Here is a 27,008-nt window from a genome sequence, read left to right as displayed (position 1 = left end):
TCCTACAAATACAAATTTCTTTATTTAGAAAAATAAAATTAATACATTCATACAGCAAATAAACAGCCTTTCTTATTCATCACATTATCCAGCTACTATCTCTGAGCTTTGGACATTATTAAATCAAATAAATAAAAAAAAAATCACCAAATAAATATTCAGAAATATACTACACACAAAACAAACATAAAAAAGCAAAAACAGTCTATAAAACTGCTAACTTTCCTCTGTAAAATGTGAAGCGAATATTTTCGCTATTCTTTTGGTTTCTTCTCTCTTCGCCGATGATGGAGGGATGTTGGGCCTTGGCCGAGTCACTCTATGATATGGAACATCAGACTTCACATTCTCCTAAAACAAGTTGTTTTAAACCACAAGGGGAAGCATAACATCTTTTACACACAAACACACTTCAAGGCTTCTACAGACTGGATTCAGAATACTGTATTAAAGTATGAAAACAGTTGATCAAATGTCTGCCATCATAAGGAGATTTTCACAGCAGTTAAATGAAGAGGAAACCAGTGGCTGCTATACTTACTGGATCAGAGGAAGCTGAAGGGAAGACAGGAGCTAAACGCAAAGCTCTCATAGAAGCCTCCAAGTGGTGAGATGGAAGGAAGAAGTTTGGAATCTCTACAGATTCAGAGCTTGAAATAAACAGGTTAAGGTACAAAGCGAAGCTAAATGATGATATGCAGATGAAACGCAACAAAGAAATAAGAAGAGCATTAGAGAATCATAAATACACTGAGCTGAAAGCTTCTAAGCTACATTCTACAGCTACACAGACACCTGAACTCATTGGTCATTTTTTCAGATACACCTACCATTTACATGCACTTTGTAGGTTTACCATTACAAACTGTAGCCCATCTGTACAATTTAATCAGCCCCCCTCTACTGCATCTATCAATGGAAAGGGAAAACTACTGGAAGACCACTGACCTCAAATTACTTTGTGGCAGAGCACTCTCAGCACAGCAGTGACACCGACATGGTAACTGTATGTTAGAAGGTGTTGGTATGATGTTGGTAGGTGCTGGTATGAGTGAATCAGAGTATATTCCTCACATTATTCATCATCTTTATGGTAGATCAGGGGTGTTCAATCTGGTCGTGGAGTTTCACCACCCTGGAGAGCTCACATCTGGCATGACTATTCAGATGCATCTGGAGGTTTTCAGTTCCTTTATAAGCTGTCTGAATCACTTGCCAATTTTTCTTATTTTATATATGATAACTTCTCTAAAGTGGATTTAAATGTTACAAACTATTCATCAAAAGGTATTTTTGAAACAAGGCATTCTGAATATTACTTTTTATTCTAACTTGTTATACAGCTTTCTCAGTCATTTCAGAAAATACACATCCATTCATGATTCTGATTTATTTTATTGCTACAGTGTTCTACTAATTATTTGTAGAACACAAATAGTTAATGAAGCTGTAGTGGACCAACATATTAGGATCATTTTCATACACTTGTCTGCAGCCATATTGGTTTTATATTACTGAAAACACTGAATGTATGAACAGCAATTCCAAAAAATGTAAACAACTTAATAATAAAATTATTAAGAAGTAATATACAAAAAACACAAAACAGGTAAAATACATCTATGTAGTGTTCTAATAAAAATTATCTATAAAACTGTCAACTGTTCCTTAAATTAATTTGATGGAAAAACTCTTCTTACCGATAGCAACTGACCTATATTTTAGATGTACCTGATAAAAAGTCAATAAAAATGCAGCTACAAGGCTCTTTAAATGTTCCAGGAAGGATACAGTTTTGTTTTCACTTCATCACCTTCACCACCGTTTGCCTTTGTGTTAAATCCCTTGCTGGAAGCTTGTGGTGAGTCCTCTTCAGAGTCAGACGTGTCATGCTGATCATGACCTGCTATCTGCCTGGTGTCCTGAATGGAATCCTCATGCAGACCATCAGCAAAAGTCTCCTGTTCATCGCTGTGCTCTTCACAAACACTCTGTACATCTCTAGCTGCCTCTGCATCCTCACCTGATTCAAAATCATCAGAAAACTCTGAGTCATCAGCAGACTGAGCAGTAAAAGGCTGTGAGGGAGCAGATGGAAGAGAAACTGCACTGTCTCTCTTCTTTGAAATGCTGGTACAGTTCCAGAGCGGCTGCTCCACCACCTCCAGACTCTCCAAAGAGCTGAGATCAGGATCGGACAGCACACTAGTCCAGGGGCTGGTCCTGTCCGTGACTGAGGTGACCTCGTTCAGCGGTCGAGGTTCTACCAATGTCTCCTCAAACTGCTCTTCTTCCTCTTCCTCTACTGCTTCACTCTTGTGTTTATGCCCATCCTCATCATCACTTGACCTGTTGCCCTGGTGGTAGGGACAGGACAGCACGAAAATTTTACAAAAATCATGACTTCAGTGACCAAAATGATCATGCATTTCAATATTTTCCTGGTATTGTGAAAAGTAGGGCTGTTCTGAACAGCACTTTTTTAGACTTCGAATACTCTTCAATACTCATTCTTAACATCACACCTAAATACAGTAATATTTGTCTAACGGAACAGAAATGCTTTCATTTTTCAGTGTTTCAGTCTGCACCAGCTGCTCTAGATCCAGGTCATATTGTCTATCAAAACGCAAGCTTATTTTTTCACTTGTGCGTTTGGAGTGTGCGAACTCCATAAAGACCCAGTCAAACCACACAGCAGTTCCTAAGTTGTACTAACAACATGTGGAAGAGACTCTTCTCTGATACATCAGTAAAAAGTGGCGCAAGTGAAGTAAAAACCTTTATGCCACTTTTGTGATGTCGCATTCTGCGTAGAAATCAAAAATAATCAAAAACATTTAGTTCATTTACATGGTCAGCAACTAAGTGAAAGTAGTGTGCAATTTTCAAGCCATTAACAAAAGTCAAACAATCAAAGCAAAGGCAAGTCACTGGTGTTCGAGTGAAAGCAAAAGTGTTCTGTGGCCTTTGTAGCTCTTAGCCACTGGGTGACTGTCATGCTTAGCTTTCCTGAGGTCTCTCCTGGTTCTGATTTTTCCTTTCTTTCTTTCAGCAGCACATATCAGTGAGCCCCTCTAAAATATAAATGGGTGGAATGTGTTTATTTGACAGACTGAAATAGAAAACTGACACATCATCATTTTTTTAAATACTGAGACATATTACTGTTACACCAAGCAACCCTAGGCCAGGAGCATGCTTCTGCACTGAGAATGTAGCGGTATGCTATTTATTTCCACCATGAATTAAAAAAAATGATGATGGTAAACAAAGGCAGTCAAGATTTTTAGAGATGGCACTGATCCAATATTAGCAGAAAATGCCAAAAGTGTCAGATATCGGAGGGAAAAAAAAGAACAAAACCTGTAACAAACCTATCCTGAAATATCACAGTCACACTGTGTGATGTGATGTTGCTAGCTGTGTATTTCTGCGTGTGGGAAGTGCAGTAGAGTGTTTGAATAGTTCGAGCATGCGAAGGGAAATGCTTTCATTAAAACAGCTAACTTGTAAGCTCAGAAATACCGTATCGGTATCGGATGGTACTCAAAGTTTCAGTATCGGTATCAGCAAAGAACAAGTGGTATCATGGCATCTCTCACGATTATCATTGGATTTTAGTGTGCAGTATACCATTAACAGTGACTGTGCCCTGTGTACCTGGTGCACCTCCTCAGCCTCAGGGATGGGGGAATGGCTTGTTTCTTCTGAAGTAGGAGTGGTGAGGGGTGAGATGCCTTCCGTTCTGCTCTCTGGCTCTTTCGGAGAGCAGATCTCCGTGTCACAGCTTTCCGACTCCGCAAGTGTTAAACGATCCACAGCAGAGAAAACATAACCGTCCTTTTCAGCAGGTGTGGATGGGCTCTGCTGAGGGTTTGAAGATGCTGCTTCAGTCTGATGTTCCCTTAGACCTAAAAAAAAAGTGTGAATCATATCAATGATCCATAAAAAGCTTAATGTGTTACTGTGATTAAATCCAGGAAATCCAGTGGCAAGCATACCTCTAATAATGTTGTTGACTTCTCCCACCAGTTGGTTGGACTTGAGCAGTAGATGAGCAGTGCCTGTTTCAGAGTCCCTGTGCTCCTCCTGCCTGGAGCCTCGGCCCTGCTCGCCCAGCCCTGAAAACACTGGCGTGGACAACTTGCGACTGAAGTACTTTTGGATATCATCCAGTTCACTGAGGTTTTTCCTTAAAGAGTAGAACACATGATTTACAAAGTCAGATTCAAATAACATCCCTTTGTAAAACTTCAGTCTTGATTTACCAGGTACAACTTCAAGGAATACTTTAATTTTTTAAATCAAATTTACACTATTCCTCCTTCCCTTTACCCCCAAAGGTAAATCAGCCTGCAGTCCAACATAATCTTCTGTTATCTGTTAACCATGACAACTTCAGTTTAGACTGAATTATGGGAAATAGCTTTTACAGAATAATAGTTTGTAAGTTCTTAATTATATCCTTACTCTAATAAGAAAAAATTAAACAGGCACCATAACTAGACCAATTTCCTAAACACTGTTCAAATTCAGCATTATGACAGCACATTTATTTATAATGCAAAACGGCAGTGTGAGAGTGATGTGTCCCTAACTCTGTTCTAACTTTCAGTTCATCGCACTTTAGTTTTTTTATTTTTACACTAATAGCTGTCTTCCTAAGTAACACTAATTTTTATTATTATTTTGATTGCATTTTTAGGTTTCAGCTCAGTGCATATCACTGTTTGCTTCGTAACAATCAATTATCGACCTTGATTGAGTAGTTAAGGATTTCCTAAATTGAGATTCAATAGGATGCTGTAAGATATGATATAATTCCTTAATCGATTTGCTTCCTTAATATAAATTTGTGAAAAGTCTTCTCTTGACTTTGTGAGGTCCTAACTTATTAAAGACAGGGAGTTTCTGTAATCTGGCCCCAGCTGTCTGTAGTTTGCTTCTTCAGTTCAGTTAAAAATGGGCAAAAGTACATTAGCTAAAAACAGCAGTAGCAGCAACTGAAAAGACTGATTCTTCCATACTTTCGTTCATTTTTATAGATAACAATATGTTATACAATTTCAGAAGCCACTTAAGCACGTCTATTTGAGATTATTTAACTTGACACTGAGTCAAGTGGGTGTTTGAACTATGCTAATTGGTGGGGTATCAGCTTCATTACTTGTAAGGTATGTTATGCCTCATAACTCCAGTGCAAAACTAAAGAAGCAAACTTCAGACCCAAGTATGAATTAAGTATTTGATCAGGCAAGTATGTCTTATTTCTTTAAAACCTAATGCAACAATTCACCACAATTCAAAATAAGTTTTTTCCAGCAGAACCTGAGTTGCACTTATCTTCTCAACAGCAGGAATCAGTACCTGAGGGCTGAGAAGAGGGCGGAGCTGGACGGGTGGGTGTCTCCAGCACAGGACGGCAGTGGGGCGCTCTCGGCCTCCTGCAGGGCGTGATGGAACCGGCGAATGTTGTCCATGTGCTCATCATGACGATCAGTCACACTAGACCTCACAAAACAATGACAGATTATAGAGATAGTTCAATTAACCAGAACTAACACAACTAAGAGTGAATGAATGCTGGTGCTGCTAGTTAACGAGCATTTATTTGTCAATCATATTAAAACTGTTGGGCTACACCAGTGTTTTCCAAGCTCTGAAAATTTCAATGTTTTTCTTACTCACCCTCCTCAGCTCACTACTACTTGACAAAATCAAAGCCAGTTCAGCTAAACAGTGGTGATGTAACTAACATCTTCTTATTCATCGTCATCCATAATAGCACTGTTTAATGAAACTCTCTCTTTAAAACAGCAACAGATTACATGACACACTGAGACTGCGTCACAAACAGTGAAGCCATCCTTCTTCATTGTAGTTACCTGGCAGAGAACAGTCTGTCCAGGTGTTCCGGAGGAGTGCTGATCCTCTGCTCAGAAAACCGACTGATGTGGCTTGGGAAGTTGCTGTACACAGCTGTGGTTTGATAACACAGTGGCAAGGCACTAAACAGAGACTGCAATAGAAACATAACCCATCACCATCAGTAGCAGCACAAAAAACACTTGAGCTCTATGTACTTTTTGTTTCACTAATAATCTTCTCTTCAACGGCATGTAGGAACAGGAATGTTACATCTATATGTGCTTGCTGAACATCTTACTCCATATTAATGCGCATTACTATGGAGTAAGTCCCCTATTAGATTTTGGAACACAGCTGACGATGCATTTGCTGTTCCAACTCAAAAGGTGTTAGATGGGGATGAAGTTAGGACTGTGCAGTCCAGTAAAGATCTTCTTAGCAAACAATTTCTTAATAGACCCTACAGTGTGTTTTGACATGCTCAACAGGAAACGGGCCTTGCTTAAAGCATTGTTCAAAAGCATGCAGTTCTACAGAATGTCACTGCATGCTGCAGCATTATGTTTTTCCATCATTGGAAGTGAAGTGTCTCCTACAAGGAGGGTGGCATAAAAGCATTGTAAGTTATATAAAAGCATTTATGTTGCTTTTTTGCCATCTTGTCCCAAGTTATTTTAAAACAGAAAATAATCAAAATGTTTAGCTCACTGTCACCAAATAAGTGAACACAGTGCACAATTTTCAAGCAATCATTCAATAAATGATAAAACATCCATCAATTAAACCTGTTCCATGGTGTTTGCATCTGTAGCCTGATCTGCTGACTGAACATTAACAGTTAACTTAAGTACAGGTTTGATTCTGACTAATTGATGCTCTGCTAAAACAAGTTTAGATCATAAAAACTAATTAGTATATCATTATTCCTCCTCCACCAAACTTCACAGCTGGCACTATGTTTTTGAGCAGGTAGAGATGTCCACACATCTATCCAACCCAGAGTCATCCATCAGACTGCCAGGTGTTGGAGCACGATTCAATCACAAGGTGTTTTCAGAGTGCACACCACTCCAGCCAAGGCTTCACACTGTGCAAGGCTGTATGTACCTGTTAACAATGTATGTGGCTGGAATAGCAGAGCGCACAAATTAGAAGGGCTGTCCATATACTTTTGGCCACGTAATAAACTTCCATTACATGTCAGCTACATTAAGCAAAACTAAAGTAGCAAACTTTGGATGCCAAACATGTCTTGGCTCGTCCTCTACATTTGGGATATTGCGATAATTTGGGAAATTTGCTTTTTGACGTACGCTTGAGTCAGTGGTAGTGTTTTCACAGAGAGCCTGTCTCTGAGCCCGGAGCTCGTGCACACCCATCAGAGGAGACACCGACACTTTGAGCTGCCCCTGACACTGTCCACTGAAGTCTGTGATGTTGTACCAGCCACTCACGGACTGAAAGCCAGAGAGAAGCGGGGACAGGTCTACTGAAGCGAAGCCTATTACTCGCTCCATGTCTGTTAAACAGAAAAACAAAGAGAGAGCAACTAATTGTAAAAGGTGAAATTGTCAGTGAGCTCATTACTGAATGCTGACAGCACAGTGCATAAAAGAATTGAACTGTGAGTCTCTGAGCAGAGACTGTACCTCCTTTGTGCCAGACTTTGAATACCAGTGACTGCTGCGGATCCACAAGTAGCTCCTTTGAAAGCCTGCAGCAAACAGAAAGTTATTATTGGTAGTACAATGTGTAGATGGTTGAAAGTGTGAGTGTAAGACTAAAGGGGCCTACCTGCATTCCTGCTGGTGGTCCCACACAGGGCAGTCGCTGTCCTGCACCACATCTGTGCTCACTGTACCAGAGGCATCAGCTGTGGCATAAGAGACACAGCAGCTGGGGAGACCACCACTACGTTCAGCTAGAGGACATCCTGTAGATGAAATAAAAAACAACAACAAAAACACTTAAAGAGCAATGCCACCAACTTTTCACATCCCTTCTTTATCTGATCTCCTTCAGGTGATGCGCTAACAGCTGCTGGTGTTATATTTTTTTCTACTAGTGCACAGGGATGTAACCACAAGGCATTTTAGAGGCAGCCATTCCATTTTGAAGTAAGATTACAGAAAAAACTAATTTTATGATATGATTAATCATGCTTAATATGACCATAAATAAAGGTCAATTTCAAGTTGACTTTACATATCATAAAGCACTAGGTTACAATTACGTGACATTCTTATTTAATTTCACTGGCGTTTCTCTTTAAAACCTCAAAATGTTATACAAAGCCTTACTGGGGGCTCTTGAACAGTGCAGCACTTACTAGATCACATTTTAACAATGTAAAGAGTCAAAGAAAGTAGAAGCAGCCCCATTTGTGGGAGGGATGGCCAGGGGTAGAAAGATATAAAAGTTTGCACTGGCCACCCAATAAATCTTAAGGCAAAAATTAACAATTTGTGGCCAGAATTAAAGTGTTTATTTTATATATGTTGTATAAAATAAACACTTTATCTCAATATTATACTCTTTTTACACAGATTCTTCACGCTGAATTTTCTTATTTGTGTAGTCATCATTGTGATCTGATTCTTTTTCTTCATCTTTCAATAACCCAGCCATCACAACAGGAAGAAATGCTTGAAAGAAGTTGTCATTTGCCGTCACATTATCTATAATGTTACCGTTACACTTGGCAAATTCTGAAAACATCTAATTTGATGCAATTACTTCTGTGTCCAGCCAACAGCTGTTTTGTTATTGATGGTGGATATTATTATTTGTCTGCATTTTGGCCATCCCGTCCACAGGAAAATGGCATTTCTGTCACTGTTCCTGTAGCTGTTTCCATCTATTAATAATGTAAAATTCTCTCTGAAATATGACAGAAGACTGGGTTGTTTCTGTGTGCTCAGCAATTTGTGGGTGAATAATAAGTTATAATCATATTTATAACTGAATTTAGCTTTACTTTTCATTAAACTGCAGCGTGGTAGAGAAGATACTGCACTCCGTTCTTATAAAGGGGGTGTCACCTTGATCAGTTATGCCACTTGATCAGTCGGGGGATCTTACCTTTCAAGCTGAGGTGCATGGCTCTCTCCACACTGACAGTGGCCGTGAAGGACTCGTCATCGCTGAGCTCAGTACCGCGGGATGGTGGTGGTGGCTCAGAGCTCATGGCTGATTTGGTGTGCTGTCTGCTAGAGACACGAGACCGTCTTGATCCACTCTCCAGACCACGGGACTGTCCGTCTCTTTCCTCCTCTTCTTCTCCTGGGCTGTTGAGACGGTCCTCCTCCTCAGTGAAGATTGGGCCTGAGGGTGGGGCAGACCCTGTGGTGGCAGTGATGTGGGCTCTTAGTGCGGCTCCACCGAGATCAGCAGCAGAACGCTTAAACAAAGGGTACATACCTACAGAAAAAAAACAAAAAAAAAACAGAAACATTACCAAGTCGTGCCAAGTAGTGACACAATGGTTGGATATCAGAGTGGACAACACTATGCCTCATTTATAGATGACTTGATTCCCCATCCAGGCAGACTATTATACTAATACTGTCTAATGTCCAGTATAAGCTGTAATAGTTTCACCTGGGGAGGTGCTGTTATTAAGTTATTACAGACCAGATCCAGTGCCAATCTGCCATGTCAATAGTTTTTACAAGTCTGTCAGTAATGACTCAATTATTAAACCCAAACTGATCTTATATTATACAGTAATATAACAAACATGAATAATAGACATTAGTACTCTGTTAACCATTGGAGGTGGAAATATTCAGACAGTGAAATCACTACATAGGTTTCTATTTGGGCTTTGGGAAAACAGAGAAAAAAACAAAAAGCAACAATTCACTGTGTTTATGTTTTAACCGGACTGTAAAATGTCAAAGTTATGTGTTATTCATGTGCCACACTAAGACAGAGACCCCAGACCGCTGAGCAGCTTAAGTGTTATAATAAAGCAAGAATGAGAAAGGTTCCACTGTTTTACAACTACAACAGTTTGTGTCCTCAGTTCCAAAACAGTTGGGTCGTTCTACAGAAATGTCCATTTTTGTGTCCCTAATGTTTACAGATATATTACACTTCAAAACATGTTAGGGTTACAATTTATTTATATTTTAAAATAAATACGTAAGTTATTTTAACAATTACACCCTCTTGAGCACCAATTTAACAACAGTGGTTTTTAAATCAATAATCTAGAATCCCAAGCACCACAGAAGTGCTCATCCCCACAGTCATGTGTAAAGGCTGAGTGCCATATTTTGAAGAAAAAAACTAGTTTTTCTGCAATTTTAACTGCAATAATCTACAGATGACTATGGAATATATAAATTAAATGATATAAAGAAAACAAATGGCAAATAAATATTATAAAATATATAATGAAAGTTGTGGTCCCCAGGAGTCGTGTCACTGGTGTTACCGCATAACAAAAAATCTCTTATTTTGGAATAAAAATCACACTGATGACATCACTTCTTCCCTTTTCCTATTTTCTGAGGATCTATGATGAAAAGCACATGGTGCCTCCACTGTGTCTTTTCAGTTATCAGAAATTTTCTCGTTTAGCTCATGATTTCATATGAAGCTTTTAGTTGACATCACTGGTATGACCTACTTTATTGTTAGGTAATTGTGAAAAAATAGAATACAAATGGATTAAATTACATTTTTAGTGGATATTCCATGATTGACAACATGTAGTTTGATGCTCTGTAGCAGCCATTTTGTAAAATGCATTTTTCATTAAAAATGTCACTGGTGTTACTTTTCTTATGTGCAACACCAATCAGGATTGGTAACACCAGTGAAACCTATGGATAGATAGAAAAGTAGACGTTTCTGTAGAATGACCCAATTATTAAATGTTGTTAAAAGGCGAAAAAATTGAAAAACAAAGTCACTTAGTCACTTAGTAACCATTTTGAAGTGAATAAAGAGAAAAAAAGGATTTTCAAATCATAGTGTTGTTTTCCTACTGTGCCAAGTTTTTTGGAATCAAGTTTGTACATTACAGAAGCTTTTTTGGCTAAACTAATCCAGTGCTGATATTTCTTAGGAGTTCTTGGGTACTTGAGCACTACACAGCACGTACTGTCCAAAGTGTGGTGGAACTAAAATGAGAACTATAAAACAGTACCACTTATTGTCTGCTTGCGTTTTGAAGCCGTTGCCAGTGCTGAAAGATCCATGAAGGCTGACCCCACCAGGCGGTCTGAGTCGTGAGGCCTTACTCTTTTCTCCTTCCCAAAGCAGACCCACAGCTGCACCTCCAGCCTCTCCTCCCTCAGGTACCAGCGTAGGGGCTGACTCCTCCTCAGCTCAATGGTCCAGTTACCTGGAAATGCTACTGTGGCCAGGCTTGAGTCTAGGTCAGAACAATAAATAGATAAAGATCAAAACATATACAATCTTTGGTCACTTTAGATACTAATGTGGAAATTCTGTTTCTGTAAAAAGTGTTTTATGTATTTGGTAGAAAACATTTAATTAATATTGATGATACATGTTTGGGGTGAAAAAAAAAAATCTACTCAACAACATTTTAACATTCAACATTTAACCCTTAGGTTACATTCAAAACTTAACAATGAAACGAGTAGTACTGTAGTACTACTCGTGGAGTTTTTTGGAGACTTTCAAACAAAGGAGAAACAGTGAAAAAGGAATTCTTGCTACTTTAGCTTTTCTGGTATTCATATGCAATGACAGCAAAACTGCAACTACACCACTATTTGGTAACATGTTACCACAGATTTGTCATAATGAAAAATTAGTTTAACTGCTAATGTGCAGCTTGTTTTACAAACACCATTGACTGGAGAAAGTGTTCTATAAACATACATTTCGCATAAACTGTTACTGACAGAATTCAGCAACTGCCCGTTGGCTTGTACTGTAAGAGTGTTTAAACTAAAAGGGTTTTTTATTGTGTTATAAGTACAGAGAAATGTATTTAAATTATTGCCCACGGTAATTGACAGCAGCCAAAATAAGCTGGAAAATACATTTCATTCCTATAATTGAGCAACAGGAAAAGCATGTATCGCTTTTCCTTAATTAGTGATATTGAATGATAATGAAAAACAAATTGTGAATTTAGCAATATCTGCCAGCCCTACCAGAGTCCTCCTCGCCCTCCTCCAGGGCTGGGTGTTTCAGCTCGGAGCAGAAGGCCTCCTGCTCATACAGTTTGTATCTGTAATAACAGTAGGTAGATCGCTGGAGCTCACTGTGACCTGGCAGCAGCAGGCAATGGACAGGCAGCCAGGCTCTTGGCATGGAGATCGATAACACCATTGACTGGCAGGTCTCTGAAGAAAAGTCTCTTTCCTCTTCTTCTTCACTGTCTCTCTCAGCTTCCCATCCCAGGAGCCGGGCTGAACTGAAGACTCGCTCTCGGTCTGCATGATGGGCAAAGTGGATGGAGAGTTCAAGACCCCCGACTGAGGTTAAGCTGCAATGTGACGACACGCTCGGAGGAAGAGAAAGACCAAACCAGCCAGATATGCCTGTAAAAACAACACAAATTACTAATCTGATGTCACACAGTAAAGATGTTATTATTGCTCAATCATCTTAAACATCTCACCTGTTCTTTTACGAAGCAGGTCTGCTAGATGAATTCTCACTGAGCCCAAAACACTGTCCTTAGGTCTCGATGCATCCACTGCTACAAAAAAGATGATGTTAAGACTGCATTGAGGAGTGAGACATACACACTTCTTTAATGCCACAACCCACATGTAGAGGTACTGCTGCGTCCCAGATCCAACAAATACTTTGGCAAGTGAAATTAGACAAACAAGCTTTGAGTCAAAACAAACACAACTGTATGCCATGAAAGAATAATGAAACATGTACATATTGATATGATTGGGTAGTTTGCTCTGTATTTAGTTGTAAACCATTCTGCTCTAACCTTCAGTATATTAATACACTTCATCACTATTTTGTTGGACATTACTGTTTTATTTACAAACCTCAATTCCAAAAAAGTTGGGACAGTTTGTGAAATGCTAATAATAACTAAAAGCAGTGATGGGTAAATTCAATTTGATCTGTATTAAAAAACAAAAATGTTGTTTTATTCATGTTTTAACTTAAGAACTTTTAACAAATATATGCTCATTCTAAATCTGCTGCCTGCAATTTCCTTCCAAAAAAGTTGTGACAGGAGCATGTTTACCATTGTGTTACATCACCTTTACTTTTAACAACACTTAATAATCATTTGAGGACTGAAGACACTAACACATCCAGTTCTGAAAGCAGATTTTTGTCATTCTTCCATTATACAAGTCTGCTGTCCAACCATATGGAGCCTTTGTTGGCATATTTTGTGCTTCGTAATGCACCACAGGTCTGGACTGCAGACAGTCTAGCACCCGCACTCTCTGATTACGCAGCCATGCTGTTGTAACACATGCAGAATGTGGCATGACGTTGTTATGGTGAAATAAGCATGGATGTCCCTGACATAGCAGTCATCCAGAAGACAGCATATGATGCTCTAGTGGTCTGCTCATACATTTTGTGACAAAGTGGTAAGCCTCAATCCATCCTTGCTCAAGAAGGACTAAGCCTCTCCTGGATGCTCTTTTTATACTCAAGCATGACTATATCACCTGTTTAAGATGTTTTCCAAACATTTCTTAAATGTTCCTAGTCTTACGTTGCCCCTGTCCCAACTTTTTTGGAATGTGCTGCAGAAAAGAATTTCAAAATGAGCATATATTTACAAAAAACAATTAAATTGATAAAGGTAAAACATTATGCATCTACTATTTGTACTGTTTTTATTTAAACATGATCAAAGTGAAATTTTACATTCAACATATTATGTCAACTGAAGCTTAGAAATTAAACAACAACACAACAACAACAACAACAACAACAACAACAACATGTAAAAATAACAGTCCTTCATGTTTCTCTTTTGATGACTAACACATAGAAAAGCATGAGTTTTCTATGCTGCTCTACAAAAGTCCAATGGTCTGATTCTTGTTTAGAATAAAGTGCTCACCCTTGCGCGTGTCTCTGTTGTAGACGGTGAAGACCGCCACAGCCTCCTGCAGCAGCTCAGCCAGGCTCACACTTTCACCCGTGTCCCTCTGCACCATCAGCTGACAGCAGAACTCTGCATGATGCTCAAAGTCTGGGCAGAAGCTCTTGGCGGCCACACGCGTGCTCCGGCTCTCCCTCTCCGACAGCAAGGACAGCTGCACAGTGACGAAGGAGTTGACTCCAACCTCCGAGTAGTACTGCAGTGCTAGAGCCCTACACAGACCAAGAAACATGAAGAGAAGTTTAGGGGACAGTGAAACACGTACCCCACAACATAACCAAGCTCAATACAAACACTGAGAATTAACCTTTGAGGTCGCAGTTGCAGCAGCGACAACAAAAGCACAGTTTCATATTAATTACTTCTCACTTGATGCTCTTTGAAACATGTGTGAGACACTTTATTCTGATATGAATTTGCTAAAGTTATTATTGTGCATAGAGTTTGGTTTCTTTGCTGAAATTTTTATGTTTTTGTAATTTCTTAACAAATCAGAAGTACAGACTAAAACCTATTAATACAGAGCGTAAATCAAAAGCAAGTGTAATTCATTACATAGTCAACCATGTGCTTAATTACACAATTACATATAAAGCTACACTATGCAAGATTTGGTGACCTCTCTGGAGGAAACTGCATGCATTGTGTGGAAGAACATTTTGTAATGTCATTTGTGCATCGGACCCCTTCCCTGAGCAGATGAATCTGATGATTGTCTGCACGTTGAAAGAGCAAAAGAGAACTCAGTCAAAACTGAGTGAAGGACGTGTCTTCCGAGGATGTAAGTGAATTATCTATTGCTGTCATCATATCTTTATCAGTATATTCTTTTATTTTTGCTTTTGAGAACTAAACATTGAGCCTGTGCATGTAACAGTAATACATAAAGGCATTCTCTGAAAAACTCTCCTGACCCTTCTGACTTTAAAATTATTATTACAGGGTGACTTGCAGCAGACCGTGCACACCCTATTTTAGCATGTTTTTTTTTTCTGTTCTGACTCGGTAATGCTTCAATTTTAACAATAATTATTAGACTAAGGGTTAATTAAATGGCAGTGGACAATTAGAGTGACACAAATCAATCATTATAACTAGTTCAAATGATCTGTCATTATGATCGTTTTGTCACATTATTTCTGTTAAGAGATTCCTTCAACTGGTATGGCATGGTTGCACAGGTGGGGATAGTAAATGAATGGTGAGTGACTCACCGTGCTGCAGCCTGTAGTCCAGCGGCTCTGTGTACCTGCACAACCAAGTTCACCACACGGGACGCCACAGCGCCACTCTTCAAACCATGACTCCTCCTCACCGGCCGAGTTTTGTACTGGACACTCACGTCAAGTAGCCCTACAAACAAATATTGTTCTTTTCATGTTAAGGGGGAATTTCACCAATTTTTCTACATTTCTGAAAAATTCAGGTCTTTGAGCTGTTAAACAGACATTCAGAGTGGTTTGATGCGAAATAATTCTAGAGAAACTTTCAGACTTTAATTTCTTTACAGTGGTGGTAATGGAACCAGGGGTCACAATGACTACAACACAAATATAGCCAGTTTATTTACTATCCAAAACCACCAGTGAACCTACATGTGTCTTCTGAGTTTTTAGATGAAATGTTGATGAAGGTAAAATAGTCATAAATCTGGAAAAAATAAGTTTCTTTGGGGACTATTTTGCCTTACAATGCTCTGCATGTACCCCTCCACCGTGAATGGATTAAAATACATTTTAAGCCAAAACTTTATCACAAAACTACTAGAAAACAGTGTGTGGACTGCATATATGTAACCATTTCATGTAATAACTTTCTGTGAGGGAGCTTTCAAAGGCATTAAACGCAAGCGTTTGGTTCCTATCACCACCACTGTGAACAATTCTGACTTGGCAAGTTTCTCTAGAACGGAGCAGCTCACACCAAATTACTCTGATTGACTCTGATTGAGTGTACACCACAACCATTTAATTATGTAGATTTTTTCTGGAAAAAAAAAATCAAAACTGTGGAATTCCCATTTACCAGCTTCAGTTGTGGTCATTAATTAGACTGGTTTTGTAATATATTTTTGGTCATTTAAATCCACAATTCATATTTATTTTCTCTTTTGTAAGAACAGGAAAAATGAAAAGTTTTACAATGTCTTGCCTTTTCTCGAAATTTTACTCTTTTTACTGTCACTTTTCACTTTCACCACATATTATAACACGAACAAATAAACATAAACACAGTGAAAACAGGAAGAATGTCTTGTTTTGAAAGTGGTTGACATCTTCTGAGCTACTTTGAAGAACAAAGTCTGGTTCCAGATTTCTCCTGACGCCTCCAAATATCACAAGAATTTATTAAAATCCATTAACAGCACATTAGATTTAACGTAAAGAAGCCAAACTACGTGTTGGATGTTAACTAAAAATAATAAATCATAAATAAACAATCTCAGTTCTAATATTTGCATCTATTCTAACACTAGTGTTATAAAATAAATGCTCACTAGCCAGACTAACTGCTCTTTACTTCTGCTTTTGTGTTTTATACAAAATATACACCCACACACATATAAAAATATATAAAGATATATTATAAAAGCTATATTATTAATGAACTGAAGAAGAGACCTGAGGGCTGAGGCTGGACATCAGCAGGCCTGTCGGTTCTTGGTATCAGTGGGAGGGAGAAAAGCTGGGCCTCCGTTTGGCCCTGTCTCTGCATCGTCACCATGGCACACAGCTTGGCCACAGGCAGAACCCCTCTGGCTACCAGCTGCTCTCGAACATTTGGGTAGTAATACCTGCCAAAGTTTTACCACAAGAGTACTCAGTGTATTTGTTCAGTTTCTTTGTCTTTGTTTTATTACACAGGCAAACTAATAATAATGATAGTAATAATAATAATAATAATAATAATAATAAAAGATTTTAGATTTTTAGATTTTGTCCATTACAAGATGACCAGGACTCTTTGGGCAAACTGTCAGTGACACTGCTCACTACTGTACCTGCACCACACTTCGAACTGGATTCCTCCTCCACTGCTTTGACCCTGGCTTGCCAGAGAGCTGAGCAGCAGTCTCTGCACTGGAATAGCAGGGGGTGCCAAAAGCACGTGGGTCTCACAGTGTCCAAACACAGGATCAGGCACGCACAATGTGGTAGCAGTTCGACATGACTTCAGATTTACACCTGAGAGACAGGAAACAAAACTGAAATTATTTTGTGATACATAAAAAAAGACAATTGCACTCCAGTCCAAAAATATGGGGCCAGACTTAAAGGGACCTGTGCTGATTTTTTGATTTTCTGCATAATTAAATCATTAAGTTGTAAAGTCATTTAGAGTGGTTTGATGTGAAAGGTTAGTTAACACTTTTTTGTTTCCAGCGTCTGCTTCTTTAGTTTTGTACTGGAGCTACCAACCACATGCAGCTAGCAACGAATTAGCATCATGCAAATTACAGGCCTAAATCAAACATTTGCCTCAAACTGTGTTGACGTGTTAAAGAATCTCAAATAGATTTGCTTATGTGGTTTCCAACACTGTATGACATTTACTGTTATATACAAAAAATGCTTATGACTAAGGTCAGTGCCATTTTGTTTGTAGCTTTGTCCATTTTTACAGCTAACAGTATGTCATATAGTACCTGAAGGCACATTTGAGACAAATGTGTGATGATTTAGGTATGCCATTTTCCCTGCAAGCTGCCAACTTTAGCATTTTTGGCTCAAACATTCTTTGCATTTGAACAAGCTACACACTGTTGGGCAGCTGCTTACTGCTCTCCACAACATGGGGGTCGACGTCCTCACTGGCGTCCTCCTCCTGAGCGGGAAATGAGTACTGGACGTAGCAGTCTGCTTCTCCCCATACAGTGGACTGTAGTGGTGTCAGTCCCTTCACTCTCTCAACCCTGACCAGAAAGACATGCTCGTTCAGAGCCTCAGCAGGGGGAGCAGTATTCGCCTGCACAAGAGTAAGACAGTGAATTAAAACCTGAAAAAAAAGTCAGCATTCATTTCATTTTACCTCAAAACCACAAATCTGTGCTTTGATGCAATCTGATGACTGTCTATCAAACTTTGAAACACTGTTTTGAATCAGGAGCGTAAAACTGCATTTCTTAAGACTAAAGGCACTGCATAAAGCAGTGTAAACACTCTAGCAGAGCCAAATCAAGTCATGAAGGGTGGATGAGTTGAATCAGGGTATTAAACTGAGCAGGGCTGTGACCCCCCAGGACTGAAGTAGGGATGAGCATGGTTATCTAAATTCATAGACATGAATGTGTCTCATGTTAAAGGAGAACTTCACAGATTTTTCAAAATGCCTGCATAATTAAATGGTTAAGATTTAAACAAAGTCATTCAGAGTGATTTGATGCAAAATGCTCAGTTCTAGAAAAACTCACCAATTCAGAATTGTTCACAGTGGTGGTGATAGGAACCAGACGTCTCAGTTTAATGCCTCTAAAAGCTCCCTCACAGAAAGTTATTACATGAAGTGCTGACAAATGTGTTTCCTGATGTCTGAGACATTGTTTTATGTAACTTCTGTGATGAGCTTTTGGCCTGAGACAGATTTTTTAAACATATTCACAATAGAGAGGTGTTATAGGGGCCATGACAATGTTGTGCAAAACCAAAAAGGTATATCATTAAATTAACCCAGAAAGAGTAAATTGCATAACCTCATATGCAATAAAAGAAACTTAAACCTTCTGTGTTTTTGGATACAAAATATTTTCTGCAATGTTCAACTATTGTTCACCTAGTATTTAAACAGCAAAAGTTGTCAAAATGCCCATTCCTAGAGAGGAGTCTGATACAGATCATACCTTCATGTCTGGAGCGGGCCTGTGGTCCAGCAGGTGGACAGGTCTGGGCAGCTGAGAAACAGAGGCCAGTTCCTCATCTCTCATACGCTGGAGAGCTGTGATCTGCTGGGCCAGGCCCATGGCCAGACACACCCTCAGGCTCCCACGAGTTCCACCTGTGAAGATGTCCACTACCGGCATGTAGCTGTCCACTGCCAACACTGGATACTGAGCCTTCAGGAGCAGCTGGGAAATCTTGGGGTCTCTAATGGAGGGTGGGAGAAGTAGAACAATGTCTTTCTCAGTAAACATAATGTAAATGGCTTAAGTTAAAAACTACAAAACTAAAAAGTTGGGACAGTAGGTGAAATCCAAATTAAAACAGAAAGCAGTGATTTCTAAACTGTCTTTTACAGATATTCAATTAAAAACTGCACAAAAATGAGATGTTTAATGATTTACCTTATCAACTTCACTGATTTTTGTAAACATATACTAATTCCAAATTTGATGCCTGCAACACATTCCAAAGAAGTCAGGAAAAGAGCAACACAAGACTTGGAAGTTTGTGTAAAAATCAAAAACATCTGCTTTGGAATTTTCCACAGGTAAACAGGTGAATAGGTAGCAGGTGACGCTACCATGATTGGATATAAAAGGAGAATTCATGAAAGGTTCGGTCAGCACTTAGCAAAAAACTGTGTATGCGAGAAAGGCTGAAAGATTAATCGATTTTATATCAAAATCGCAATTTGAGAGAGTGCAATTTTCAAATCACAAGAGCTTCAATTTTTTCAAGTTATATATATATATAGATATACAGTATCAAAAATGCTGTCCAAGTAACACAGAGCTTGTGAACTGCCTGTAGATGAGTTAGACCAATCAGAGGCAACCAAACCTCCACTGGCATGACATCATGACCACAAGTTACTGGCAGACTGGCACAATGCACTCAGAGGTTGAGCCTCGAGCCAGAAAAGGTCAATATTCAGGTCTTCTTCCACTCTACTATGCGGAGTGGAAGCCATATATCAACAACATCTAGAATCGCCACTAACTTCTCTGGGCTAAAACCAATCTGAGATGGATTGATGTAAAGGGATAACGTGTGCTGACGAGTCCACCTTTCAAACTGTTTCTGGAAATAACTGACGTCATGTTCTCCAGGCCAAGAGGAAAAGGACCAGTCTGATTGTTTCCAACACTAAGTTCAAAAGCCAGCAACTGTCATGGTATAGAGGTGTGTTAGTGGGTAACTTGCACATCTGTAAGGGCACCATTAATGCTGAGGGGTACAAACACATTTTGAAACAAAATATGCTGCCATCTGCTCAATGTCTTTGTGAGGGATGTCCCTGCTAGTTTCAGCAAGACAATGCCAAGCCACATTCTGCGCACAGTACAGCATTGTGGCTTCGTAGTAAGAGAAAGCAGATGCTAGACTGACCTGCTCATAGTCCAAAACTTTCAAACCGTGGCGCATTATGAAGCGTAATATACCAAAATGGAGACCCCGGACTGTTGAACAGCTGAAGTGTTATAATCAAGCAGGAACGAGGAAAAAATTCTACTTTTACAACTACAACAGATACTGAACGTTCTTAAAAAGAAAGGTGATGTTTACAGTGGTAAAAATCCCCCTTTCCCAACTTTTTTGGAACTTGTCGAAGGCATTAAATTTAGAATAAGTGTATATATACAAAAAACAAATCTAGTTGATTAGACAAAGCATTAAATGTCGTGTACGGTTTTAAATTGAATACAGGATTTGCAAACGATTGTTGCCGTTTGTATTTACATTTTTTACATTTACATCTCTCCTAACTTTTTTGGAATTGGGTTTGTATAAGGTAACTGTATACATCAGGTATCATTCCTGCTTTTACATGATTCAATGTAAATCACATATATTCATTGTCCTGATGCCAACCTGAATGACATGTAGAACTGGTGAAGAGGTAGTTTGACCAGCCCAAGCAGTTTATCATTATCTGAGCTGCTTGCTCTGAGCCAAACTTCTATGACCATCATATTATTCTTCATCCTCTCCAATAGTTTGGAGTTGAGAGCCACTGGTGCAACCTGCAGAACACAATATATAAAAAGTTTGTATAATATATACATAAAAATTGTTTGATATATTTGTGTTGGAGACATCATGACACACGGTTCCTATCAGCACCAGTCTACAATTAATCATTAACCTGAATGACTATATTTACATGTTAACCTTGAAAAATGAGAGGCATTTTCTATTAACCCTTCTGAAAAAGAAGTTAAGCATTTTTTTTCAATATTTCTATTTTTAGCAGCCTTGAAGAAAATATACCTGAATAAATGGATTTCTTAACACACTGCAGCATACTTAAACAAAAGTATATTTAATTGACATCAATGTAAGTGTATTATTTAGAAGTATGTTTTAAAGCAATGACTTTTAAAGAACGCTTTAGTACATGTTAACTGCATATTAGTTGCAACATATCGCCAACTAAATATCAATCAAACCTGAGTGTCGGGTACACCCAAGAGCACATATCTAAAATATGTTTCATACATTGTAGAATTTGCATCATACCAGTTGCTTAAATCAGGGGTGTCCAATCTTATCCACAAAGAGCTGGTGTGGGTGCAGGTTTTCACTGCAAACAAGCTGAAGCACACCTGATTCTACTTGTTCAATCAGTCGGTCTTAGTCTTCAAACATTTCATCAGGTGATCTCCTGCTTTGTTGGAGTGAAAACCTGCAGCCACACTGGCCCTCTGCACATAAGATTGGACACCCCTGGCTTAAGTTAACTTCAACGCAACATAAGTCGTTTCAATTTCGAAACAGAAACGAACTTGCAGGCATAGATGATGTGTTTCAACACTACTTAAATATAATTTAAGTACATATAAGTAGTGTTCAGTTATTCCTAATACTATTTAAGTGTATACTTAATTATGGTTTAGAAATGTACGGTTAACATGTGTTTTATTTGTTGAATGTAATTATATTTAGTGATACTGAAATATAATTTAAAGTGCATTTAAGTGCATTTTAGTGGCAGGATAACTAATTTTAATAACAGCTATGTTTACAAATTACATACTTAAATCTACTTAAGTGCAACTTAAGTTGTCAAAAAATTAGCCTAAATTTTTCAAAGGCACTGTAATGGATTTTTTTTTTTTTCAAATGCACTCACCTGAACCAAGTTGAAAGTCGGGTGCACTTGACCCCAGCTGACTACAGACCGTGTGGTCTCCTCAGACCCAAACAGCTTACAGTTTAAGTAGACATTGGGCTGCATGGGTGCGCAGCTGAAATCCTTCCCATCTGGCACCATGAGCAGGGTATGAAGTAAAATGCCACTCTCTTCATCCTCTGCACTCTGAGAGAGTTTATGGGGAGAGTTTTGAACTCTGCTTCGGGGGGAAGTGGACTGAGGCCCAGTCCGGGGCATCAGGATGTTCTGGACTTGAGGAACTGCTGAGGGGGAGGGGTCTCTTCGGCGATCACTCTCAAAGATAGGTGGAAAGTCTCCACAGTACTCATCAATCTGTGGCCCAGTAGAAACTTCAGGGGCAGGAGTTTTCCGTGGAGACGCACCTGGACTCAATGCTGTCTTTCCTGATTTGCTCTTGGAGGAGAAGTCTTTCTTGTCTGCTGCCAGCTCAAATGAGACCTTCAGGGAAACATTTCTGTCATTAGCCTGTCATTAGCCAATGGATATAGTTTTGAGGCCACTACTCTCACTTTGTTACCTTCATGTAATTTTGTCACAACTTTGGAGGAATGCATTGGATCACTGGGCCTCATTTAGCAACTGTTTTTAAGGAACAATTTCTTCTCAAAAACCACTTACAGAGTTTTAAGGAGATTCTGACCAATGTTTACTTAGGATTTGCTTTTAGGTAACAACAGAATCCACACACACTCAAGAGTACAAAGATGTGAACAATTCTGCGTTTTCTTAGGACCTTTCTCAAGAACAAATTTAAGAAAAAACTCAGGAAGTTATTGCTGAATGAGGCCCATTGTCCTGCTTGAAGACCCAGCTGTGACCAAGTTCTAACTTTCTGGCTGATGTTCTCAGGTGCTGTTTCAGTATTTCTACAGAATTCTTTTGATGCCATCTACTTTCTGAAGTGCACTAGTCCCTTTTACAGCAAAACAGCCCCACAACATAATGCTGCCACTCCATGCTTCACGGCTGGGGTGGTGTTCTTTGGATTAAAAGCCTCACCCTTTTTTCTTCATACACAGCGCTGGTTATTATGGCCAAACAGTTCAGTTTATAGGGATGCACAATATAGCAATTGTGGGCCAATGCCGATATCCAATATTTTTTGTGTGCCAATGGCAACTTACAAAATGTAGAAATTGGGACTACATCTTCCTGGATTCATTAGCATTTTGGAGAAATCTAAAATTTTTATATGGTTACAAATGCAGTAGTTTATTTCAAAGTAAGTATCTGCCAATGCCAATATGATTCTGATATTGCTGTGCATCCCAACTAATTCAAATAAAATTGTGAGCTCCACAAACTGTTCTCTGGATCATACCATTTACTGATGTTAAGGGGTCAATGTGGCATTTTTTTTCAATGAGAACTCTGGTCAAATGGATGCTAAAGGGTATATTACCTTGAGGGGCCCAACATCCTGTTTGTCTGAGTCTTCGTCCAACTTTTGGACAGGAAGAGCAGTGGTGATAGTCAGCCGGTCACTCTCAAGTAAAGTGCGTAAGGGGAACACAGCTGTTCCTATGGGAACAGGCTAAAACAGCATATAAAAAGTCACATACAGTCCACAGCATATAAAGGGGAGACTCCATACATTTAACACTGAAAATTGATGAATGTCACACTTACTTTCTTTTGATAGCTTTTCCTGCAGTAGACTTTGAATGTAAGGCTTGTGTCCCACCATCGTTTAATAGTGGGCCCATTGAAGTGCACTGGAAAGACACTCCGCTGCTGAAAGTGCACCACTGAAAAGAGAAGATTCATATGATGTCCTTCCTATTTGGTCAATGTCACTGTGCTTTATGTACTACTCAAACGAAAAATAAGGCTCACCTCCTTCCACAACTTTACTGGAGACAACTCGCGTGACCTCCGCAGGCACTGCCAACCCCGCTTCATTAGTAGTAAGTGCTAGTGGAAAGAGATATTCCACAAAATACGAGCTACACAAGACAGACAATGAAATAGATGACTAATTTATACAAACATAATCATTTCCACAAGAAACTAAGTATACAAACTGCTATTTGGAGCGCACCATTTCTTGGTAGTAAGAGGTCGAGGTGGTCTTCCTTTCCCTGAGAGCTTCCTTGGTATGTTAGAGGTACTGTCTGTGGGGACTGTTAACTGAAGGATGATAACTCTGGCCAAATGGATGCTTCCAAGAAGTGCAATCCTATCGACACTGAGGCCAGGGAGCACATCTTTAGGTCTTCCATGCTGCCCAGCATCTGAACCAAGTCTTCACAGAGATGGAAATATGTATTAAGTAAAAAGATTGATTTAACAATGACAGTTAAGGTCATTTTGCAAAACATGCTTTGTGCTTAGTCATGTACTGAACATTTCAGCAGTTGGCCATTTTGCCCAAGCACTTATGTACATGAAACTAACCTGTTATTTTTTTCTGAGCTTGGTTTCCTCTGATAATCATCTTCTCTTGCACTCAAACAGCTGTCAGACTTCTGAAATTAGAAAATCAAAAGTAAATTAAATCTAAATGGCACTACAGGACTTTCAAAATTAGAGACCTTCTGTACTGCTCACACTACTAGGGATGTGTATTCAGACTAAGAACCAGATTTACTAAAAGAGGCGCTCATTACTGGCAGTCTGCCGACACTTCGCGCTGATGGGGTGGCCAATTTTGCAGTGTATCTACTAAGAACTCTGAAGCAAATAAACACAGATGCAACTTCATATATGACCAGCGCAATATAACCACGTTTGACTCGCATGCTTTTTGTATGGGAGCCCATTTCCATCCAGTAAGAGAAAAGGTCTGCATTCCAAACTGCACACTAACTAGCAGGGGTGGGCGATATGGCAAAAATATTATATCAGAATGCTTCACAACATTTTTACAATACATATTATGCATCACAAAATTTAATTTTTCTGAAAATGTTTTAAGTCGGAACAGACACTTTAGAGCATTTAGTGCCACATGTACTCCAAAAATACTCTTAATAACAATAAACCTACAACTACAATTTTTTTATTAAATATTTCACAAAATGCACTGCACTAAATACAATTAAACAGCCCCAATTATGCTAATTTTGTAACAAATCTACAGTACAGAAGGGTGAGGTTTGGGATGCAGCCAAAACATTTTTTATCATTCACTGATTCTGGTTAAAATTGTAACTCATCAGGTTAAAATAATGACTTACTTTTTCAAGATTTAAGGGTCAAAATAATGACTAATAACTAAAGTACAGGTTATAATTCTTTGAGAAACTGTGTGATTATTTTGACAATAAGTCATTATTTTCAGATAAGATTTTTTAAAATACATAAAAAAATAGACAATAAGTAAATTATTTTGAAGTTGTGATCATTTGTGGAGTTATGTCAAAATACCATTCAGGTTCTTGCTAGAGTTCTAATGGCCTCCCTCTGTTTCCTGTGTCCACACATAATCTGACGATCTTCACTATGATTACTGTTTCTCTGGCTGTTCCCACTTTCCCATCTCCACTCTCACTTGGTATTGCTCATTGCAGTTTTTACTACTTGTCGTACTTGTGCTCATTTTCTAGCAGTGATTTATCACAGTGATAATCAAAATGTTTTATCACAGATCATTTCAAACATTCAGTAAAATGGTCACTGTCCGGGAAAATCATGTCTCGGAATGCAAGCTGTAGTGACAGGCAATGTACCGTGATCTGTCCCTAACATGAGCAGGTCTGTCACAGTATGGAAAATTAGAGTTAAAATCTTGTGCAGTGCAATCAGTCTGTATCGGTCTAATATAGCTGACATGGAGTTTGCCATGTGTGGGTGGTGTGCAACAGCAGTGCAACAGCAGTGCTACAGAATGCAGGACTTACTGGAGTTTTGTAGAACAGGTTCTCCAGAAGGCTCTGGTCATATTGCGGATCACCAAGTTCACTGTCCAAGAGAACACTGCTACAACCCGAGAGAGAGCCTGGCGGGGAACCATCTCCATCCCATATGGGAAGCACAGATCTATTCACGCTGAAAACAGAGAGATTACTAAGCACTTCATTTTCACGGCAAGTGTCACTGATACAGCACTCTGAGTTTAGAGATCAAATTACACAGTGGGTCACTGAAAATTTAAACCTAATTAAAAGTGAACCCGAAAATCCGTACAACATAAACTAGCATTTTCATGGAATATTTGCAAATCTTACCACACTTAAGAAAAGGCTAATCTAGACTACCTTCCCAGCAGCAGATCCACAGCTGCATCATGAGTATCTGTGGTATACTCTGGCCTAAGGAGATCAGGGTCCTGAGATGAGTGCTGGAGGTCGGAGTGGAGGATGTTCTGTAGCAAATGCCCTGATGAGGGCAGCAGTGGCCTTCAGAGAAAAAAAATTAAAAAGCTTATATTAAGCTTACTTTATGCTAGCAAGCAATTGCCATATTATAATGCAATTTTATGTTTCAAAAAGCCCAGAGACATACATTAATGGAGCAGCACCAATGTTGCCTCTTGGCAGAGGCAAAGGAGCATCTTTCAGAATGTCAGAATCCATGTCAGACTTCAGTGCTGAAACCACCATTGCATTTCTAAGCTTGCTACCACGCTCAAGAAGAACTGTGAGGGGAAAAAAATAAAGGAACACCTTTCAATTTGACTTCATCCACAGGTAATAACACATTAGCACTCTGACTTAGTGAAGGAATAGTTTGTAAAAACAAAACAAAAAAAATATATATACGACTTTAATTTTACCCCAGATGTGGTCAAGCAGCCAAGATAAGCTTGGTGTCCAAATTTTGCTTCTTTTGTGCTAACGGACGCTAAAAGTTAAAGCTTACGCTACCAAAAGACTCTAGAAATCTACAGACACTCAATTTTTTTTATAAATAAGCGCTCAAAACTTCTCTTAACCTGCTCAAAGCACTTCCATATCTTCTTACTATATACACAATTATAAACAATATTATAACACAACATACACAATGGTTTGTTCATTTTTATAGCTGACAGTAAGTGTCTACTGTGAAATAA

General features: G+C 39.0%; 1 protein-coding gene across 2 annotated transcripts in view; it reads right to left on the bottom strand.

The window, feature by feature from the left end:
• The window catches only part of c2cd3 (C2 domain containing 3 centriole elongation regulator), a 32,501-nt gene continuing 5,493 nt past the window's right edge, over positions 1-27,008 (bottom strand). Inside the window, exons 6-35 of one of the 2 annotated variants that reach the window (XM_036559144.1) lie at positions 26,459-26,591; positions 26,212-26,352; positions 25,855-26,002; positions 24,410-24,480; positions 24,054-24,257; positions 23,849-23,958; positions 23,642-23,760; positions 23,415-23,546; positions 21,971-22,450; positions 20,710-20,861; positions 18,798-19,041; positions 17,722-17,926; positions 16,962-17,145; positions 16,582-16,754; positions 15,175-15,313; positions 13,919-14,172; positions 12,482-12,562; positions 12,012-12,401; positions 11,030-11,257; positions 8,953-9,291; positions 7,666-7,804; positions 7,521-7,585; positions 7,185-7,390; positions 5,889-6,022; positions 5,371-5,514; positions 4,005-4,195; positions 3,664-3,914; positions 1,792-2,357; positions 542-650; positions 1-351 (exon numbers count right to left, since the gene is read on the bottom strand). In XM_036559144.1, coding sequence (XP_036415037.1) covers positions 217-351; positions 542-650; positions 1,792-2,357; positions 3,664-3,914; positions 4,005-4,195; positions 5,371-5,514; positions 5,889-6,022; positions 7,185-7,390; positions 7,521-7,585; positions 7,666-7,804; positions 8,953-9,291; positions 11,030-11,257; positions 12,012-12,401; positions 12,482-12,562; positions 13,919-14,172; positions 15,175-15,313; positions 16,582-16,754; positions 16,962-17,145; positions 17,722-17,926; positions 18,798-19,041; positions 20,710-20,861; positions 21,971-22,450; positions 23,415-23,546; positions 23,642-23,760; positions 23,849-23,958; positions 24,054-24,257; positions 24,410-24,480; positions 25,855-26,002; positions 26,212-26,352; positions 26,459-26,591 — 5,867 coding nt within the window. In that variant the 3' untranslated portion in view covers positions 1-216. The remainder of the gene's footprint in view (positions 352-541; positions 651-1,791; positions 2,358-3,663; positions 3,915-4,004; positions 4,196-5,370; positions 5,515-5,888; positions 6,023-7,184; positions 7,391-7,520; positions 7,586-7,665; positions 7,805-8,952; positions 9,292-11,029; positions 11,258-12,011; positions 12,402-12,481; positions 12,563-13,918; positions 14,173-15,174; positions 15,314-16,581; positions 16,755-16,961; positions 17,146-17,721; positions 17,927-18,797; positions 19,042-20,709; positions 20,862-21,970; positions 22,451-23,414; positions 23,547-23,641; positions 23,761-23,848; positions 23,959-24,053; positions 24,258-24,409; positions 24,481-25,854; positions 26,003-26,211; positions 26,353-26,458; positions 26,592-27,008) is intronic. The other variant, XM_036559152.1, reaches the window with a different exon arrangement.

This window comes from Colossoma macropomum, unplaced genomic scaffold, assembly GCF_904425465.1.
Source record: "Colossoma macropomum unplaced genomic scaffold, Colossoma_macropomum, whole genome shotgun sequence".
NCBI lineage: Eukaryota > Metazoa > Chordata > Actinopteri > Characiformes > Serrasalmidae > Colossoma > Colossoma macropomum.
Note: the sequence above shows the minus strand (reverse complement) of the source record. Positions and strands in the feature narration are given on the sequence as shown.